Genomic DNA, 21,571 nt, shown 5'->3' on the forward strand with positions numbered 1-21,571 from the left:
TGGTCTCTAGTGCCATCTATTGATACGTAGTAGGAATTGACTGAGGAATATTCCACAACTTTGGAAAAAAAATTAGTTCTGGCTTGGAGTGACATGTATAATTTGTAATTTCCCACGGAAGGGGGAGTCTAGAACTCTTGGATTTTTTTAAACTGTGAAAGGAAGCAGAATCTAGGCACCTAACAATCCCAAGCTTTGAGGCCCCAGTTCAGCCGTGGCTCTGATGACTTCTAGGCTCCTGTCAGGAAACTCTGACCAGAATTTCTCATTGCTTCCTGACTCCTTACTTTGGAGCCAGGCATCATAGCTCTGCTGCAGAGATCCAAAAATTTCCTGGGTCCCCACCCCTGGGGCACTGCACATGGCAGAGGTTCCCCAGAGCTGCAGACCCAGGAAGATCTGGGGCTACTGACAAGCTGGCAAAAAACTAGGTAGGATTCTGCCAGAAGAAGAGCAACAAACATGATATAAGATTTAGAAAATATGACCTTTGAGGAAAGATTAGGCTGGTCTGTGCTATATGGCAGGGGAGAGCAATAATTTTTTATGGTAGAGCCACTTGAAAGAATTTTGTAAGTGGTCAGAGGGCGCACTTTTCTTTGATATTAATCAAGGTGATGTGGGATGGAAGTTGGGTACAAGAAGGAGCTCTGGGTAGGGGACTGAGACACAGGAGGGGGTGTGAAGTCTGAGAAGGGGTTCAGGTTCAGGAGAGGAATCTGACATTGGAGAGGGGCATGGGAGGGGTGAAGGGTCTGGGAAGGAGTTATGACTTGAGGCAGGGGGTATAGGAGGGAGTGCAGAGGATTTGTGGCCTGAGGCAGGGAGTTGGAACAGGGGAGGAGGTGTTCAAGCTCTGGCTGAAAGGCATTTACCTTAGGCAGCTCCTGGTCAGCAGCCCAATGGGAGCCTTGGGCAGGCTCTTGCTGCGACCGGCTCCTGGGGCCTGCTTGTGCATCTCTGAGTGGCATGCCTCGGGGAGGGGGGGGAAAGGGGACAGTTTCTACATGCAGCATGTGCCCATAAGCATGGCATGGGTACTTCCCATTGACCAGTTTCCAGCCAACAGGAGCTGTGAGGATTGTGCTGGGGGTGTCTCCATGAGCTGCCTCCACCCTGGCTGCAACTATTGCGGCAGTGATGGCTGCCAGAAGTCTGCGTCCTTTAAATCACTGCTGAAGTTCCGCATAGTGCACTCTGGGAAACAATGAGGGCGGGCTGGAGGTGGAGGGAGCACAGCATGCTCCAGGTGGCATTGAGGGCTGCTTGCCCCCAGTCTCGCCCCTTCTGTCTGAGGCCCTGCATATTCTAGAGCACAGAGCCGCTACCCCCCCCCCCCCCCCTTTTGCCCAGAGGCCCAGCAAGGCTGTCAATCCCATGCCTTTCTCATTGCTATGTTGGCTAGAAGGTGGATTTAAAAAAAAAAACACCCGAGTGGCATAGCTATTCCAACAAAATTTGCAGCGTAAGACCTGCCTCTTGAAAAAATTAGGTTTGTTTGGTCTGAAGGGAGAGGAATTGATTTTCAAATATGTAAAAGTTTTATATTAAAAAGATAGTGATCAATTGTTTCTATGTCCACTGAACATAGGCAAGACATAATCTTCATATTTGCAGCAAGAGAAATTGCTTAAAGCAGCATTTTTCTTTTGCATAGCAAAGTATCAGAGCAGTATTAAGTCAAGTGTTCTGCGGTAAACTTTTGAAAGAACAACCATAACTTCATAATTATGTAATTTTCTTAACTCTGAACAAGAACAGTTCATGCCAAGGTATTTTCAATCCTGAGCTTCTATTGCATGTGCTCCTTAGTTGTGAGGGATGATAGCCAGCAAAGTGGGAATTTGAAGTGAAAGCCTTAATTGTAAAATGGCTTATCAAATTCAGTCCGGAAAATTGAGGTGTTTAGAGTGGTAACTCACTAATTTTTGCATGAATGCCAGTGGTTTATTCTCAGAGCTCTGATATATTGGAATTATCTGTCCACTTTTAACAATGTTATTTTGCTGTTGCTTTTCACTTTAAAAACAGCTTCTTGTTAGGTTCAATATCAGACTGATTTTTAATTTCACTAATCTTAAAGTTAATTACTGTTACCCTTGATCTCTTGTTATGACTACATTAAAATATAAATAGTGCAAAATATTAACCACACTTTAATATTTAAATCATATTTTTCTTTCTTCTATCTACTTACTTTCAGTACTGGTTCAAAGTAGATTAGGGTGTGTATACTAAGGATATTAAAAGGCGAGTAATTGGGTAATCGTGTAGTCGATACAATTTGTATTGACTACACCAGGGGTCAGCAACCTTTCTGAAGTGGTGTCCCAAAATTTAATGCTCCTGCCCTGGGCCATGCAGCTGTCTTTCAAGTGGGGAGGAGCTCTCTCCACCACACGCCCCACTTAGTCTCCTGCCCTGGGCTCTGCTCCTGCTTTTCCTGCAGGGAAGGGAGGAGCAGTGTGCACATGCTTCCCCGGAAGTCGGATGAGGCGCAGAGCCTCAGGGGTTCCTCCCTACGCAGGAAGCCAGCATTGGCTCTAATCTTACAGGGGGGTGTGATGGTGGATCGCCAGCACGGGCTGGAGTCAGGGTGGCTTGTGGGGCTTCTGGGAAATGAGAGAGACAGGAGTGGGTGGGTGACCCCATGGTGTCCAGCCCTGCTGTGGGTGGGGTCCTGTGGGGGTCTGGTCCATGGTGCCCTCGCCTTCCTGCCAGGGATTCAGGTGCCTGGAACCAAAGTGGCTTTGGGGCAGGAGGATTTCCCATGTGTTTACCTCTCCCCTCAGCTGCCCCCTACCAGTACCTAGCCCCTGAGTTGCAACCCGGCAACTTACCCTATAGCAAAGTTGTTCTCAAACTTTTTGGCCCATGGACCACCTGGCTCAATGTAAACCTTTTTGTGGATCACCACTTGCTAATGGAACTCACCATTAATTACATAATTATGCCTGAGCCATTTTGCTAGTGCTGCAGCTGGGGAGAACAATTTAATTTAAATTATTAAACAGATTAAGCATTTTAATTTTCTCATGTTAGTTTATCAAGCTTTATTTTAAATAAAGTAAAATATTAATTTATGTCCAACACAAAAGGTTTCAATGTTTTCTTTATTTATGGCAGGTGTGGGGAACCTTTTTTGTATCGTGGTCACTGACCCATAGAAAAATCAGTTGGGGACCACACAAGTAAGGAGCAAAAATACTCCTCCCAAAACCCCTAACCTCACTGATGTGGCCTCCAGCTGACACACCTCACTCCTCTGGCACTCCAGCCCCACGTGGCCCCCCTGCACTGTTGTTTCTGATAGAGGCAGCAGCATGAGGGAGCAAGCAGCACTGCAGAGACGGTGCTGGTGGGAACTGGCTTTTAAGCCTGCTCCCCCCTTGCTGCCTCTGATATAGAGGCAGTGGGGGCATGCAAGCAGTTGACTAATCAACTACTCTTTTACCTCCCTAGTACATTCATAGTGTACTATGGGTTTTTAAACTTCGGGGGGGAAAAATTGTGCTGTGCCCTTGATGTTTGTTGTTTCTTAAAACCATGCATTTTCATTCGTGCCTGTTCCTCATTCCTCAGAATAACACACAATATTTCCAAATGTTGGCACATTCAAAGTAGGGATGTTAAATATCGGTTAATTGAATAGTCAACCTTGTGAATTCTTATTGGTTAGTCGACTATTCTATAGTGCCCAGGCAGCTGCTGTCTAGGGGGGATGGATCTGAGCTCCCGGACCCGGCACGAGCCGGAACTGAGCTGGGCTGCTTGGCTCCTAATACACAGGGCTCGCCAAGCGGCGGCGAGCCCCGCTTGCCAGCTGCGCGGTTCTGCGCATGCGCAGATCACTCTACGCCGGCTCTTCCGGGTAGTAATCTACTCGCCACGGGTGAGTAGATTACACTATTTGTCGAGCACTGCTCATACACTTTAAATGCAGAGCTGCAGCGGCGGTAGGTCCAGGACACAACGAAATCTGGGACTGAGCTGGGCTGATGGCCAGCCTGCTAAAAAATGTACTGAAAAGGGGTGGGAGAACTGTGGGGGGTGCGTTCGCACCCTCCCCGGCACACGGACCTGTGCAAGATCATTTTTTCAATTTAAGTGCAATGTAAGATCTACCACAAACCCAAATCCCCTTGCCCCACCTCTTTCCTTCCCTTTCTTTGAGGCCTTGCCCTTGCTCCACCCCTTCTCTCTGAGGCCTCACCCTGCTCACTCTGTCCCCTTACTTCCCTGAATCTCATTCACTTTCACCAGGCTGGGGTAGGGGATTGGAGTAAAGGCTCTGGTCTTGGGCCAAGGAGTATGAAGTGCGGGAGAGGCTCCGGGCTTAGCTCAGGGCAGGGAATTAGGGTCCAGGAGGGGTTTCGGGATGCAAGCTCTGGGAAGGAGTTTGGGTGCAGGGGTGACTCATGCCTGGGGCAGGAGAATGGGTGCAGGAGGAGGGTCAGGGCTGGGACAGCGGTTCAGGAAGTAGGCTCTGGCTGGGCACCGTTTAACTGAGATGGTGGGTGGTGGAGCAGTGGGGTTGAGACAGGCTTACGCCTGGCCCTGCACCACTCCTGAAAGCAGTTGGCATTTACAGCAATGGCTTAATGGCATCATGCACTGCCCCTCTTCTACAGGCACTGAGCCCACAGCTTCTATTGGCCACGGTTCCCCATTACTGATCAATGGGAGCTGCAGGAGTGGTGTCTCCAGACAAGAACAGCATGTGGAGACCCCCTGCTCTGCCTTTTTCCAGGGGCTGCAGGGACATGCCAGTCACTTCCAGGAGCAGCAATTAAAACAGAGATAATTACTCCAGCCATGACAGGTTTGGCATTTTAGAGCTCACTACTCAAAGAATTATATTTAAGCATAAGAGAGAAATCAAAATTATGAAATACACACAGTCAAAATTCAAAAATAACCCACTTTGCAAGCTGTAAAAGAAGTAACAACAATCCCCACATATGTTTTTGGTCGGGAGATAAGAGTGAAGGACAGCGTGTGTTAGTGAGAACGACAGAGATACACACACTGTGTGAGAGTGACAGAGATTTGCATTGCCAAGCTCCCTCCATCCCCTTGTCCCTGTGTGGAGATAGGGTATAGGAGTGGGGGGAGGAGGGACACCCTGACATCAGCTTCCCCCCTCTTCTCCCTCCCACACCGTGCACAGCAAGCAGGAGGCAGCTCCAAGGCAGAGGGCAGTGTGGAGGCGCAACACTTGATAGCTTCCTGGCCAAACCTGTCAGGATCACCCGTCAGAGGCTCCAAGATCTACTGGTAGAGGAGAAAAATTGCCAGTGTCTGTCAGAAAAACTAAGATTATGTAAAATGTATATAGTTTGTTTCCAAATAAATTACTACATGATCAATCCACTTGTTTTAAGAATTTGTTAAATTGTATATAAATGAAGAAACCAGTGGCAAGTAAAGGAAAAATAGACTTTCTAATGTATTTTTGGACAAATTTCAAGTTCAAAGTTTAAAAAAAAAATTACATTGATAAATTTACAGCAGCTAAACTGGAAATTTTTTCATTGGTTAGATTCATATCATGTGTTGGACTGTTGTTTTTCCCCCTTGATCTTTACACAGTCACTTCCTGTCCTTCATCTCTGTAGAAGTAATTGCTTCTAGCAGAAGATTTTTCTCTAATTTACGCATGTCATTCTAGAACACAAACTTTGTGTCACAAGATTATAGTAATTGGTAGTCATATCTTTACCAGAAGGAGGTCTGAGGAAACTGACCTAAATGATCTAGTAGTTTGAACATTCGGCTTTGTTTTTGAGTGCTTTGTTTCTTCTTACAGGGCAAGAGGACATGTATTAGCTCTAAAAATCTTGAAACTAATACTCTTGCATACTATATAGAAGAAAGCATAAACTTTAAAATGTCAATGTAAAACATTTAGTTTTACAGTCATTTTATATAAAAATCTGTTTTTAAAATTACATTTATGCATGGTGCTTAGATATGTCTCTCTCCCACACAAGGCAGGTATGAAATATTTTGATTGTGAAACTGCAGCCTCTTCTTTCCATTTAACAAGAGAGGGTGAGAAAACACAACTTTCCATTTTAATTGGTTAACCTGTTAAAGCGGGAGATGGGGAGCGCTCCAGCCTCCCACAGGTTAACTGTAAATGGTCAGCCTCAGCCATTAAGGGTGAGGCTTACTGGTTAATCTTTTACATCCCTACTTTCCACCCCAGAAGGCTCTGATTGACCTGGGGGCAGCAGGGGAAAGCATGCTAAATCTCCTCCCACTGCCAGGGGCATTGGTACCTAGAGAGCACCACCAGCTTTTCAGAACAATTGGTGGTTCTCTCAGGGGGGAAGGCAAAGACATTGATGTGGGGGTGGGAGAGTGTGGAATCAGGGTCTATTGGTGGGGAAGCATGTGTCCTGGCCCCGCCCCTTCTGCCTGATGCCCTGCCCCTTCTGGGGTGGCCAGGTGCCACTTAACAATTTCTGAAGTAGCCCCCAGTAAAAAATTATTGCCCACCCCCTATAAAGAGACACCAATCTCAGTGGTCAGTGAAGAAAATGAATGTCTGAAGGATATTTTAGGAGAATAAGCTCTGCCAAACAATGTCACATGATGGTCCATTTACTCTAGTATCCTCTCTTACGGTAGTTAGTACAGATGTTTACTTTAGAGGAAATATTATGCAGCTTTGTAGAAAATTATGTATGGAATATTTGGTTCATAACTAATGTTACCTTAAGATGGGGAAATACCAGTGCCTAAAACCAGCCCCCTGACTTTATGCAATGAAGAAATGGCCATTAGTTCATTCTTGACCTTTGTAGTCCAGGATGCAAGGGTGGGAAGATCATCTTCTCTGTTCCCAACTGCTGGTCCATGAACCCTTGCTTGCAGGGCCATGGCAAATTGCTTGGCCACAACCCCAGCTTTTGATTAGCCTTGCCTGCTGGGGTTCCCTATAAGGGAATTCCCTTCTGACCATTTCACCATGCAGCATCAGGGTGAATGAGGCGGAGGGCAGAGCAGGGGCAGCCTCACCATGGCCCTGGTTCCAGCTCCGACAGCCACTACGTGGCCCAGCTGGCAGGACTGTGTGAAGAGTGGCTGTGGTGCTGGGGGGGGGGAGGAAGCCACGGCCACATGGTGAGCAGCCGGGGGCAGGGCCTGTGCCACAGCTGCATGGTGGGTGGGTGGCTGGATCCTTCTCTGGAGGAGCAGGGCTCGGGCCTGCCATGTCTTCATAGCGGGGGAGTGTGGCGTAGTGGGGGTGCTGTCTGCTCTGTGACCTGGGGTCCCCCTGCGCTGTGATGTGAGATTCTCACTGACTCTCCCAAATGCGTATTAACCCAGACACCCAGGCTCAGCTTCCCAGGGAGAGAGACAAAGGGAAGAAGGCGGAGACCAACACCTGGCTGAGGGGCAAGGCTGGAAGAGAGTTTTAGTTTCTGTCTGGAATCATGGAGGAGGCAGCCGAAGCAAGGGGGCTGGGAGTTAGGGGCCCACTCTCCCCCATCTCAAGGGGGGCTGAGGCATCCTAGGCCTGGCCCTGTAACCAGATTACATCTATGCTGTGCTGTATCCTGAAGAAGCAATAAACTCCCTCTATTCTACTGGCTGGTGGAGTCTGTTCGTGCCACTACTGGGGTGCAGGAGTCGGGGAACCCCGACGCGCCATCACAGGGAGGCCGAGGCTTGCTGGGGAAGGGTCTGGGACCTACTGCGGGGATGAGAGAGATAGAACCTACTGTGTGGCGGGGGGTCGGGATCTGCTCCATCCTGTGGGTGGCTGCTCTGGATGCCAGGCCAGGGCTGAATAAAATAATATGGAGTTTGGAGTGTATGAAGGATACATATTTTAGTGAACAGAAAATGTTTCATTTACTCATTTACATATTTACTATTTGCATAATGAATATGCAAATGTTGGTCCACTGCAAGTTTGGGTTTTCTGGTCCCCGGTATAAGAAAGGTTCAGAACCACTGTACTTGGGCATTGATTGCTCATCCTTCATTATGAGTGCATTTAAATTTTTCCAGCTTTGACAGCTTGACAGCTTAAAAAAAATAAGGCCATCCAGCAGCCTAGAAGCTTGTTTACATGAACGTGTAGTTTGCTGGAGTGCAAATGTATACTGACTGCACCACTCTGCAGTGCACTGTATTTGTGTGGGTCCTGCTGTACACAGAAGAAATCATCACAGCAGAAAGCTCCATTTTGTCCCTTAGCTCCTTTTTCCTGTTTATCTTGTGAGGCAGAGTAGGATTTATTTTTCCTAAGGGTATTTTTAAAATTCTTGTTAAATATTTTGAGACTAGAAAGAAAAACAAAACAATGGAACATGAACCAGTTTACTGATAGTTTGCCTCCAATTCTAGTGTCTACAGCAGTGTTTTCCAATTTTATTTGGCCATGGAACCCTTTTAAACTCATAAGAATTTTGCGGAGCCCTAATAACAGTGTTATATATGGAGCTGAAAAAGTAGACCACAAATAAGTAAGGATAATAATAAACAAATGATAAACAAGGTCACGAGATCAACATTTAGTTTAATTGCACATCATTTTTTAAAAAAATCATAAAATGTTATTGTAAAGGAATTTTCTCGCTGAACCCTTATTTTCTCTTCGCGGAGCCCCGGGGTTCCATGGAACACCATTTGGGAAACACTGATCTACAGATACAGCTGAATTCTGCTCACAATTTGCAAAAGCCACACTTGTCACTGTATTTTCATAGCCAAAAAAAAAAGACAAAGCACTGTCGAGAAAATTTGTGCACTTATACAGTACTTTTTGGTAGGCGCTGAATAGCAGTAAGAGTGAAGCAAGTTGAAGGTACAATTAATGTCAGAAAGCTATCTAAAATAGATGTTAGGAGTTATTCTTAGTACAGTATTACAAAATCCGTTTAGAAAGTAAATTCTGAAAATGGGACAAGGTAAATAGTATTATTGATTAAGCATTATCAAAAGTAAATAATGTTTCTAAAGATATAAAACATTTTCAAAAATATTTGTGCCACAATGATTTTGTGTAGTACAAACTCTGCTGACAGTATAAGGCCATTGCAGTGTTGCTGTGACTGGAAGAGTTCCCTTTCTTTAGTAGTGGCAAATTAATGTATTCTTGTAACTTAAATTTGTTTTTGTTCTTATAAAATAAATAAAAGCTGCCCCTTTGAAAGTGCCTAGTGCACTTCCAATACTAACACAGTATAAACAAAAAATCTAATTCCCTTGCTCTGTCTGTACCCCTATAAATACTGATTCTTATTTGAGAACTGAGGTATTCTGCCAATTTGCAGGGTGGGGGCCATAGAATATGTATGTTGGTAAAACTTTGTATATAAAAAAATACAGTATAACCTCAGACTTATGAACTAACCAGTCAACCATTTACCTCATTTGGAACCAGAAGTACAGGCAGTCCCCGGGTTACGTACAAGATAGGGACTGTAGGTTTGTTCTTAAGTTGAATCTGTATGTAAGTCGGAACTGGCGTCCAGATTCAGACACTGCTGAAACTGACCGCCAGTTCTGACTTAAATACAGAATCAACTTAAGAACCCCAGGCGTCCCCAAGTCAGCTGCTGCTGAAACTGATCAGCAGCTGATTCCAGGAAGCCCGGGGCAGAGCAACTCTGCCTGGGGCTTCCTGTAGTCAGCGCTGGTCAGTTTCAGCAGAAGCTGACTTGGGGACGCCTGGGGCAGAGCAGCTGGGGTGCTGCTGGGTTGCTCCAGTAGCGCCGCTCCTGGGTGCTACTGGACCAACCCAGCAGCACCCCATCTGCTCTGCCCCAGGCGTCCTGATTCAGCCGCTGCTGAAACTGACCAGCAGCGGCTGAATCAGGACCTGGGGCAGAGCAGCTGGGGTGCTGCCGGGTTGGTCCAGTAGTGCCCAGAGCGGGCGCTGCAGGACCAATCGGCAGCGCCCCAGCTGCTCTGCCCCAGAGTCCAAAACAAAAGCCTGGTCTGCTGGGTGGGGGGGGGGGGGAGCACACTAGCTGCGCCCCCCCCCAGCAGACCAGGGACACGGGGAGCAGAGCCGCAGCGGGGTGCCGCGCCTCTGAGGCTTTGCTCTGGCAAAGCCTCAGAGGCGAGGGACCCCGCCGCGGCTGCGGCTTCAGTCCCGGTGCCTGTGGTCTGCTGGGGACGGTCCCCAGCAGACCACAGGCTCCCGGACTGAAGCCGCAGCCGCCGCGGGGTCCCGCGCCTCTGAGGCTTTGCTCTGGCAAAGCCTCAGAAGCGCGGGAACCCGCCCGGTGCCCCTGGTCTGCTGGAGACTGTCTCCAGCAGACCAGGGGCACCGGAGCAGCTTACAAACGGGGCTTTCTCGCCCCGACCTCCGGGGCGAGAAAGCCCCGTTCGTAAGTGTGGATCCGACGTAAGTCGGGGACTGCCTGTACACAATTGCTGCCCCGGAAGGGGTGGGGCCTCAGGTAGAAGGGGTGGTGCTCCCCTGCCCACAGACCCTAATTGGCATGGGGATGGGGAAGCATGTGAAGTCTTTGTCCCCACCCTCTCCCCACCTAGAGAGAAGTGTGCTCTGAACAGCTGGTGGTTCTCTCTAGGCACTTGCGCCCTTGGCGGCGGGAGGGGAGACTTTATGTGTGCCCCCCAACCCCCAGGTCAATCAGGGGCTGGGGGCAAGGAGAGCACGGTAAGTCTCTTGCTCCCTTCTCCCACCCTGCAAAGGGAGCACGGCACTTAGAGTGCACTGATGCTTGGGCCAAGGGCTGAGGAGGGTGTGGTTTGGGCTTTGGTTTTGAGGCAAGGGGGCCACTTACCAGTGGCCAGCAACATTCAGAGCTCTGCCCCCAGCCGGCCACTCTCTTACATGTGTCTCCACCAATTTGTGGTAACTCTGAAGTATAACTGTTCTCTGCCCTTGCTTCCCCCCTATGGTCATTCCAGAGCATAACTGTCCCTGCTATCAGACCCCTCTCTTTCCATGTTATCGAAAACATTCGGAGTCCAAGAACATCTTATTGTCCTGGCACAACCAAACTTCTACCTTGCTTTGTTATGATAAGAAGGAGCAGCATACCAAATTTGGTGGTCCTAGCTTGTATCATTTAGGAGAAGTTCTTGAACAAATGGACTCACAGACAGACAGTTTCTAAAATGTATGCTAAGAAGATAACTACTTGTTTATACGTCAGTCTGCTGCCTAATAGTACAGTTGATTATTTGTTTTCTTAAACTGTATTTGTCAAGGAACTGAAAGAGAATTCAGTGCAAGCAGCTTTTATGTAGATACAACGTGTTTCTACACCGAAGACTCGTTGCAGAGATTGGATTTAAGGCACAAACATTGTATTGCCACACACTAAATAAAGGAAAATGCATTTTTCTGCATAGTGTGCCAGAGAATTGGAGAACCAATTTGGAATTGCATTTTTGAAGTTTTATATCACAAAGGAATTTATCTCCTGTTTACTGATTTCTTTGAAGTGTAGTAGTTCATGGTTAAGTAGCTATCATAATAAAACTGTTTAGTTTATTATTACTTTTTGTGGAACGTATGGCAACTTTAAATATTTGTATTGTTCATTATGGTTTTGGAAAAACTGATATTGAAAAATCCCAGTAAACATAATTTTCTTGAAACTGCAGTTTAGATTTTGTTGGCTTAAAGGCAAAATAGAAATAAATGCAACTTCCAAGTAGCCCAAAAAGAATGAGGAAATGCACCCTATAGTTAATCATTGATGTTATATTCTTGTCAAAGCCTATTAATTTGTACGTAAAGGCTTGTCATCTTAAGCAAATGTTTTTTATTAACAAAATAGGTCACATATTTGCTCTGCTGTGAAACAGAGTTCATGGTTCTGGCAAGGGTATTGTTTTGATACAGAGCTGTGCTAGCAAGGCAACAGTTACGGCTGATAAAGCACTTCCATTGTAAGCGCCTCTAGGCATCTCTGAGCTTGCTGCATCAGTTCTGGAAATAAAAAAATTGCTCGAGCCTGGCACCTTCCTTACTAATTTACAAGGCCAACCCTAGTGTCGCTTGGGGGAGCAGAGCTGGCTGGCCTGGGGCTTAGGACATGATGGCTCTGCTAACTAAGCACTGCCTGTTGCACTTTTAATTCAAGGCTTCCATGTGATTGTAGGTCAGGGGTGGGCAGTAATTTTCAGAGAGGGGCCACTTAGTGAAATTTGGTATGTGGTTATGGACCAGCTCTACCTCTGGAACAGTTGGGGCCTGGACAAGAAGGGCCGGGGAAGGGGACTAGCCTCCTCTCAGGGTTGTCTGGTTTATATATACTGTCTGTATGGAAAGTGTTCAAACCTACTTGTATAACCCATTTTCAGCTGACTGCATAAAATGTATAAAATTGTTTATTGTTTTTAGGTAATGCGTCTGGGGGCTGCACCAGCTAGCCTGAGCTTCCTGTCCCTCCAAGTATATGCTTCATCCTCAGAGAAGGAAACTCCAAAAAAAGAGTTGCTAAAAATTGATGAGGTGAGGCCCTGCTATTCCCCCATCCCTATCCCCAGCTTAATCTCATAAGGCTCTGGTAGATGAACCTCTGTCCATTCAAGTGTGTTTACACTGACAGGGTCTCTCCTTTAACTGAGTTGAACACAGTCTGACTTTTCTGCATTCCCACAATAATTACAAAGATTGGTGATCATCAGGGCTCGACAGTTAATGTAATCTATTCGCTCGTGGTGAGTAGATTACAAGGTGGCACAGCCGCGCAGCGTGATCTGCGCATGCGCAGCGCACCGAACCACGCGGCTGGCAAGTAGGGCTCTCCATGGCTTGGTGAGCCCTGGTGATCATATTTCACAATTCCTGCATTTAATATCAACATAATTAGTGATCCCACAACAGCCAAATTGGTTAAAATGGGCAAAACATCATTACAGTGGTTGAATATCTAGCAGGCCTAAGCAAACTGAGCGAACTGTATTTACATGCACACGTGCAGAATCTCATTCTTTAAAATGAGAGTTTGTGCCAGGTTCAGCATGGACTTTCTTCTTTTGCATTCCCCCAATACAGTAAAACTCCAATGCTCCGGCACTCTTGGTGGTCCGGCACCATCGGGAACCTGGAAGTGCTCCAGGCAGCCGGACAATTGGAGCTGCTCTGCGCCCGGCTTCCTTGATTCAGCCGCTGCTGAAACTGACCAGCAGCTGAATCGGGGAAGCTGGGGGCAGAGCAGCTGGGGAACTCTGCCCCGGGCTTCCTGGAGTCAGCCGCTGATCAGTTTCAGCAGCAGCTGACTTGGGGACGCCTGGGGCAGAGCAGCTGGGTTGCTGCCGGGTTGGTCCCGCAGTGCCGAGGATCAGCGTTACGGTACCAACCTGGCAGCACCCCAGCTGCTCTGTCCCAGGCATCCCCAAGAGCAGCTGGGGTGCTACCGGGTTGGTCTGACAGCGCTGATGGGCAGCGCTACCGGACCAACCCGGCAGCACCCCAGCTGCTCTGCCGCAGGCATCCCCGATTTAGCCGCTGCTGAAACTGACCAGCAGCGGCTGAATCGGGGACGCCTGGGGCAGAGCGGGACTATTGGAAGGGGGGGCTATGAGGGGTCTGGGGTGGCATCCCCCCCATCTCACCCCAGACCCCTCATAGCCCCCCCTTCTGATAGTCCGGCATATCTGATAATCCGGCACCCCCTGGGTTCTAAAGGTGCCAGATTATCAGAAGTTTACTGTAATTACATCACGATTTGTGATCCAACACAAGCCAAATCAATTACAATGAGCAAAACACCATTGTAACAGCCGAATATCACATCGAAGAAAAGCAGGGGCAAACTATTTACATAAACACACCCAGGATTTCTTTCCCATTCCAGCTGGCTGTAACAGAAGCATTGATTCAGACCCTGCTTACATAAGTAAAGCAACAAAGACAAAAATCTGTCTGTCTTATAATACAACTATATTTATCATTCACTGTGGAGATGAAATATGGTCCATTCCCTCTATGATTTACAGTCCTGCAGTTCAACGTATTGTACTATCTTGCAGTTCGGCATGGTGCAGGGATCTCCACACTGCATTGAAAGATCAAGGCTTAAATATGAACAACAATGGAAAAAAAATAAGGGTCAAGAACAGGGTACAGAAATAACCTGTGGGCCCTTTAGTTATACATTAATCTTGGTAGTCGTTACTACAAACATTTGTTTATATGCTAAAACTTCATATAAAATTGGCTGTTATCTCTCTCTCTCTCTCGCTCTTTTTTTTTTTTTTTTTTTTTTTTTTTTTTGAAACCTGATTGGCTAGTCAAAATGTGAGGCTTAGTAAGTTGATCTAGTTAGGAGTAGAAACTGATCATGAAGTCTGATATTTTCTTTGACATCTTGTTTATTCACAGGGAATGTGCAAACATTCTACTTTCCAAAATGCAGGGGAACAAAATAAACCAGGCATAGCTTCTTTGCTTACAGCACAAGTCTAGTTAGCCAGCCCAAGATCCAAAGATCTCTTTAGGTTTTTTGAAGAGGCATGCTGTGCTTAAACTGGTGCACGCCTTTCTTGCCCTCTTCAGAATCTCTTTGTTTCTTCTCTCCCTGTCTGCCTCCCTGCTATCCATCTTTTCCACAGATGCATGAAATTGGTTTGGGACTAGGGATGTAAAAGCAGTTTAAAAAATACTGTGTAAATGATTGCAATTCAGTTGGTTACACGGTTAAACTTTGCGGGCCTGTCGGGTTGGTGGCAACTGCTGGCATTGTGAGCTCTCACCACCACTGCTCTGCAGGTGTTTAACCATTAATTGGAACTCATAAGCATCAGGGTATCCGTTAACCAGTTAAACTCTTACATTCCTAGTCAAGAAAGTAGCCTATATAACCCTCCATGCACATGTTCTCTAGTTTCTGGGCAGACTTTATTATGTCTTATTTCAAAGTGACTTCTTGTCTCCAACAACTGTCTTAAATGAAGGGTGCATTCACACACAGGTTTCAAAAAGATTTAACTGAACTCATAACATTATAGAGCAAACTTCAGTGTTCCTGAGAAACCATCAGTAGCTCTAATACATTGAAATGTAACCCAAAGACGTATTGGGCATTGTTAATTTATAAATTAGAATAGGACAGGCTGTCATGCTCCAGCCTAAAGTGTGGATCTTTCAAGAAAAGATTTGGCTATTGCCACATATTGCATTTCCTTTGAGCAATTATTAGACTGCAAAGTGTTCCTATTTTTTTAAATGTTAAAAGTATTTTTCTTTCATATAAGTAAAAATGGCTCTAGATTTGTTGAAATTTAAGAGGCTTACGTAAAAGTAGTTTGAGCTAAGACTAGGTCTGAGAAAAAGGAACTGCTTAGAGTACTATGAGGAACTGAACTTAAGGTATGGAATTAAATGACTGTCAAGCTGTTTATGTATTATGTCAGAAAGTCTGCAGTTAGTATTTCTTATTGCTTTAGGAAAATAAGTGTCGTCATACTTCAGTTAAAAAGTGCTAATCATGTGAGAGAAAGCATGTCACTGTTTTAAATGTAAAGTCCAATAAACTGGTCATAAATCTCTGCCAAAACTTCTACAGCTTGTATTAAAGAAAATACACAATAAAACACAACAATAGCATTAGAGCTGTTAAACAGTAAGGATACTGATAAGCATGATGAGGTATGCATACCAGCTAACCGACACTTGCCAGTTAACTCCGCCAGCCTTAGGTCAGAGCACCCCACCCACAGGACTTCCCAGCTGCAGAAGGTTAAAATGGTTGACTATTTTAATATCCCTAAATAGCATGTAAAATAGAATGAGTATTAAGATATCAGTCTTCAGGTAGTGTGACAAATTTACACTTATAAAAGGCTAATGATGTTAGACATGTCTTCATTATGTAAATACTACTACTTTAGATGACAGTACAGGTTGAACCTTCAGCAGGACCATGGATGTTCCTGGACCAGAGAGCACTGGCAGCAGGAGGGCTGGCTGCTGGGAGCATGCCTGGACTAGGAGCCCAGCCCAGTTGGCAGCAGGAAGGCCAGCAGCTGGGAGCCCTAGGAGGCAGGCAGCTGGCAATCTGGCTGGGACAAGCAAACTCTCTTGTTCAAGATTAGTCCAGTCCCTAGGGTGTCAGACCAGGGAGGTCAAGCCTGTAGCTAATGATGTCTGTTACTAGTGTGGGTAACAGTCTTCTGTAAATCTCAAATTGTCTGCTAAGTAAAAAGCTCACCAATCAGTTTGTTTAGAAACTAATTAAAGTTTTTAATAATGGCCTGGACAAATGTAGAAAATGGCTGCTTTAGGATGCACTTAATACAAGCATTGAGAACCAGTATTGCTGTTAAGCATAGAAAACACTTCTCAAAATTTTGTGCCCTTTTGACAAAATGAGTCTGATTACTCTGTTTCTAAACCTGTAACTTCAACTAGCCATCAACTTATTTGGATAAACAGAAGAACAATTAGTAGTGTTCTACTCATAGTGTATAATTATTCATTAATTCACATAGCATTCTTATAGCTCTACTATATTTTTTATCATGCCTAGTAGAATAATATATGCTGTGTGCTGGGCTTTTTTGAATTATACCACTGTTTCTAAAACTGTGTTCCGAGGTACACCAGTGTGCCGTGAGGCAATTGGAGGTATGCTGCGGAGAACAACAGAGTTCAAAATGGCTGCCCTGAAAGGGGCAGGCACCCCCCCCCCTTTTTTTTTGTCTCAACAAAAAATGCTTGGTGTTCCTCATAAAAAAATTATTGTTTGGTGTTCCTCAGTCTTAAAAAGTTTAAGGAACACTGAATTATACAGATCCTGCCCTGAGGACCTTCTTGTACAATTCTATCTTTTTAACCTCTTGTTTGCTTATATTCACAGCTTTCACTGTACTCCTGTCCAATTCGTGAGTCTAAATATGTGGAGGAACCACAAACCCAGTTGGAGGAAGGGATTTCATATCTGCGTCATTCTGTGGCACCATACACAGCCTGGTGTCAGGTATAGCAATTTTATCTTACGGAAGTACAGATATGTTTCCATAGTTTAGGATGATTGAGGATTTTGCTTATGACAGGACATTAAAACATGACTGGATCCAAATTTTTGAATTGCTTTTAAAAAAACAAAAAAGGAAAGACAGACATATCTCAGGGGCCTGAATATGAAATGATATTTTAGTCTTTAGAAAGTTTTGCCAGAAAAAGAAATTATTTTTTTTCCTGCAGTTGCCCGTGTTGTATTTCACCAAATCTTATACCCCTTTTTGCCCCCTCCCAAAATCCAACAAAAAAAATAAAAACCAAACCCAACAACTTTAGAATCCCCCACACCTTCAAAATTTAACCTTGATCTCCCTTGTTTGAGTGACAAAGGCTTTTATTCCCCCAATCTTTTAGCTTTTTACATTTTTTAACATGTTTGCTGCCCTCTAAGGCCATTCTACAGTATAACTGTTTCCCGTGCTTGCTGCCCACCCCACTCCCAATAGAAATTCTGGAGTATAACTATCCATGCTATCACAGACCTCCCTTTCTATTTGAAGAGAAGCAACCACATTCCATACACATCCTATTGTCCTGGCACAACCAAACCTTGACCTTGCTTTATGTTATGATAAGCAGAAATTTTATACTAAATTTAGCTCTATCATTTAGGAGGAGTTCTTGAACAGACAGACACACAAACTCTCTCATAGAGCAGATTATTTTAAGTTGTCAGTGTGATACTGGCAGATTAGATGCAAGCCCTTGCCAAAGCTTTAGACATCAGCCAAGCACTGACACAATCATTTCTGGAAACCATTCTGTTTCACCTGTGTTTTAGTATGGTTAAGATGGCATTTATAGCAAGTTATTTAAATGTTATGAAATGCTTGTAAATTGTTGCATGCATTGAATCTCACTTCCAATGTCTGTATCGCATACTATAAGCTAATATTTAAGTTTTTGTTTTGTAACTGTAAAAAAAGGTTTGTTCTGAAATTGTTCCCCTGAGACCATTGTTCCTCCTAAACATCAAGAAGGTTATCAAAACTAAGTGGGTAATTTTGAGACATTACGGTATAAAGACTTTAAATGCCTTTATGCCCAGGAAGAGGCTGGGTGGAAAAGAACTTGTCCCATCATCTTGAATTCTGGAAGAAGGAAATGAAAGTAGCTGCCAAGAAAATTTTCCCCTCTCTTTCTCTTTTTTCACTGTTTGAACTCTCACAGAGCTATAGTTACAAAACCAAAGCAGAAATCCCCAGTGTCCATTTGGTTAGCTCTAAAAGACATTCCGAGCTGATTGCTTCAAGACTGTCATCTTTTAAAACCATGGACTGTAACACATTTGTGTTTAGAAGCTTGCCTGCTTTAATGTTCTAATAATTCTCTCATTTCTTAGTTAATAATAAGTTTACTACAGTAAACTTCCGATAATCCGGCACCTTTAGGACCCAGGGGGTGCCGGATTATCAGATATGCCGGACTATCAGAAGGGGGGACTATGAGGGGTCTGGAGTAGGGTGGGAGGGGATGCCACCCCAGACCCCTCATAGCCCCCCCTTACTATGGTCCGGCTCTGCCCCAGGCGTCCCTGATTCAGCTGCTGCTGGTCAGTTTCAGCAGCAGCTGAATCGGGGATGCCCGCAATAGACCAGCTGGGGTGCGGCCAGGTTGGTCCCGCAGCGCTGAGGGGCGGCGCTACGGCACCAACTCAGCAGCACTCCAGCTGCTCTTGGGGACGCCTGGGACAGAGCAGCTGGGGTACTGCCTGGTTGGTCCCGTAGCGCTGCCCCTCGGGGCTGCGGGACCAACCCGGCAGCACGCCAGCTGCTCTTGGGGACGCCTGGGGCAGAGCAGCTGGAGTGCTGCCGGGTTCGTCCCTCAGCGCCAAAGGACGGCGCTGCTGGACCAACCCGGCAGCACTCCAGCTGCTCTGCCCCAGGCGTCCCCAAGAGCAGCTGGGGTGCTGCCGGGTTGGTCCCGCAGCCCCGAGGGGCAGCGCTACGAGACCAACCTGGCAGCACCCCAGCTGCTCTGCTCCCGGCTTCCCCGATTCAGCTGCTGGTCAGTTTCAGCAGCAGCTGAATGGGGGAAGCCTGTCCGGCTGCCCCAGCACTTCCGGGTTCCTGATGGTGCTGGACCATCAGGAGTCCCGGAGCATTGGATGCCGGACTAATGGAGTTTTACTGTAGATAGTTTACTATAGAATTGGCTACCGGCATTGCCTTTTGTATGAGATCCTGGGTACAAATTGCCCAGGGTAAGTAACTGGTACTTTGGTAGCGGGAGTATCCTGAACATTGTTGTGATTTTTGGGTGTAAAGTGACTCCCTATCACTAAATCCATTTTGCCAGGATGGCAAGACAGACTGGTATGCACCAGGGGAGAGTCTGAGACTTCATAGCAAGACGGGCAACACTTTCTCCCATCTTCAGTATTCAAAGAAAGTCCTCATTCTCGCTGATTAGGTGGTCACTTATGTCGCTGAAACGCGCTCCCAGATGCAGACTGGGTGTCTGATACCCTTCTTGACAATGGAACTCTGCAGTCTGGCTTGTAGACCCCAGAATCTGTCCCCTACCCCTCTGGAGCTCCCTGTTGTTTAAACATGTTCACCTGCTGTCATTGTGCTTCTGTGGGTTGCAACTGAGAATACTAGATTCAGGACAGACTGCTAAGAAATAAAGCAAGCACACCCCAAAACTGGCAGTTATTCTTCTTTAAGAGAGATGAAACCAAAGTTTACTTTTATTACTGGTCTCACCACAATGATTAACAAGAAGTCTGAAATGCAGCCTTGTTGGGTATCCCAGTCCTTGCATCACCACTCAGATACTATATTTAATGATGAGTGGTTATTGAAAAACCAGTTTCATCTAACAAAGGGGCCTTCTGATCTCAAAGGATCAGCCATACACCCAGGTCAATGTAAAACTCAAGATCTTACCTAATAATAATCATGCTGTTGCCAGTCCTTTAGTATCTAGCATCTAAAGGTTTATTTATAAGAGAAAATAAATAAGTGAGAGTTAAAGTTGTTGCACTTTCTCAGACCTGCTGAGGAACAAACCCAGACAAAAGGTGGGCTGGAGCAGTATTGCTTTTGGGGTTGTTTATTGGTACAGATTCTTAAGGGTAAGGTGATCTCACACATACACACACCACATTCATCCTGGCAGTTTGGAGGAACTGCAAGTGCAGTGTAGATTACTTTTGATTTTGCTGGTGTTTGGAGTGCTCATCAGTTGTCAGATTCCTGTAGACTCGACCATGAGGTTCCTTGGGAGATCTCTTTGGAGCTGCAGGAGGCTTTACTTTCTCCAGACTGGTCCCGGGTTTCTGCTGTGCTGTTACATCTTGTCCGAGAGTGATATTTTCTGGCCGCTTGTCAGTTAATTTATCTGCTTGCAGGGTCTTTGCCTTAAAAGGTTACAGATCTTAAATTGCCTTTCCATTAGGTGTTTCTCATTCACACTTCACACTCATTCCCAAGGCTACATGCATATTCATAAACATACATTAAGCAATATGGTGTTTAGGCAGAGTCTGGCCTTTATGGCCTTGATGTAACAACAAACCTAACCATAAATTGCATTGCTTGACATACCAAAGAATAATAAAGAACTAGGGCTACATATGCACTGCACAGTTATTTCAGAATAAGCTATTCTGGAATAGTTATTCAGACCAATTCTACAAGCCAAATACACAGAGAAGGACTGGAACTTAACTTCATTAACAAGTTTAATTCTTATGCTAATAGTCTGAACCGGGATATAGGGTTTCTCACACACTATCTTCCACCTTTTAATGACTTAACCAACCAAACAGTGGAGATGCTAATGGTTCTTAACAGCCTCTTGTAACTATTTGAACTATCTACTCACTCTCTCTCTTTTTCTTCCTCCCTTCTCCTTTTTCCTCTTCCAACGCCCCTCCTTCCCTTATTTATTCTTGGATCTGGACTTATTATACTCACGTCATCTGAAGAAGTGGGTTTTGCCCACGAAAGCTTATGATACCATCTACATGTTTTGTTAGTCTTTAAGGCTACTAGACTGTTTTTTGTTTTTTAAGTTTTTCCTGTTACTTACTAACTCCGCTACCCCTCTGAAGCTTTTAATTTCTGTGTTCTATTTGGTTGCCTGCAACAACCAGTGTAAACATCTTGCTAGGAATGAAGTATCAGAGGGGTAGCCGTGTTAGTCTGAATCTGCAAAAGCGGCGAGGAGTCCTGTGGCACCTTATAGACTAACTGAAGTGTAGGAGCATAAGCTTTCGTGGGCAAAGACCCACTTTGTCAAATGCATCTGACGAAGTGGGTCTTTGCCCACGAAAGCTTATGCTCCTACACTTCAGTTAGTCTATAAGGTGCCAAAGGACTCCTCGCCGCTTTTGTTAGGAATGGAACTTCAGAGAGGACTGACCTGTCTGGAAGTTCAGTTGGATTGACTGTGTTTAGTGTTCTGTTCTGCAAGGCTCTATGGTCTGTTAAGCTCCTATCTTGCCTTATTTTTATTTATGACTCACTGGTGATGTATGTATTCCACAATTTTTCAGGACCGATAACTTTCCTGTATGCAATATATCTTCAGCCTGTGGTGTTTTTTTTTTTTTTTTTTTTTTTTTTTTTTTAACAACACACACAGTGGAAG

The 21,571-nt window shown here is 45.4% G+C and overlaps 1 protein-coding gene across 2 annotated transcripts in view; it reads left to right on the forward strand.

The window, feature by feature from the left end:
• The window catches only part of APOO (apolipoprotein O), a 75,745-nt gene that overhangs the window by 6,056 nt on the left and 48,118 nt on the right, over positions 1–21,571 (forward strand). For both annotated transcript variants that reach the window (XM_075913300.2, XM_075913302.2), the window contains exons 2-3: positions 12,347–12,457; positions 16,809–16,928. In XM_075913300.2, coding sequence (XP_075769415.2) covers positions 12,347–12,457; positions 16,809–16,928 — 231 coding nt within the window. The remainder of the gene's footprint in view (positions 1–12,346; positions 12,458–16,808; positions 16,929–21,571) is intronic.

The sequence above is a fragment of the Pelodiscus sinensis genome, chromosome 1, assembly GCF_052426305.1.
Source record: "Pelodiscus sinensis isolate ZL-2025 chromosome 1, ASM5242630v1, whole genome shotgun sequence".
Lineage (NCBI taxonomy): Eukaryota > Metazoa > Chordata > Testudines > Trionychidae > Pelodiscus > Pelodiscus sinensis.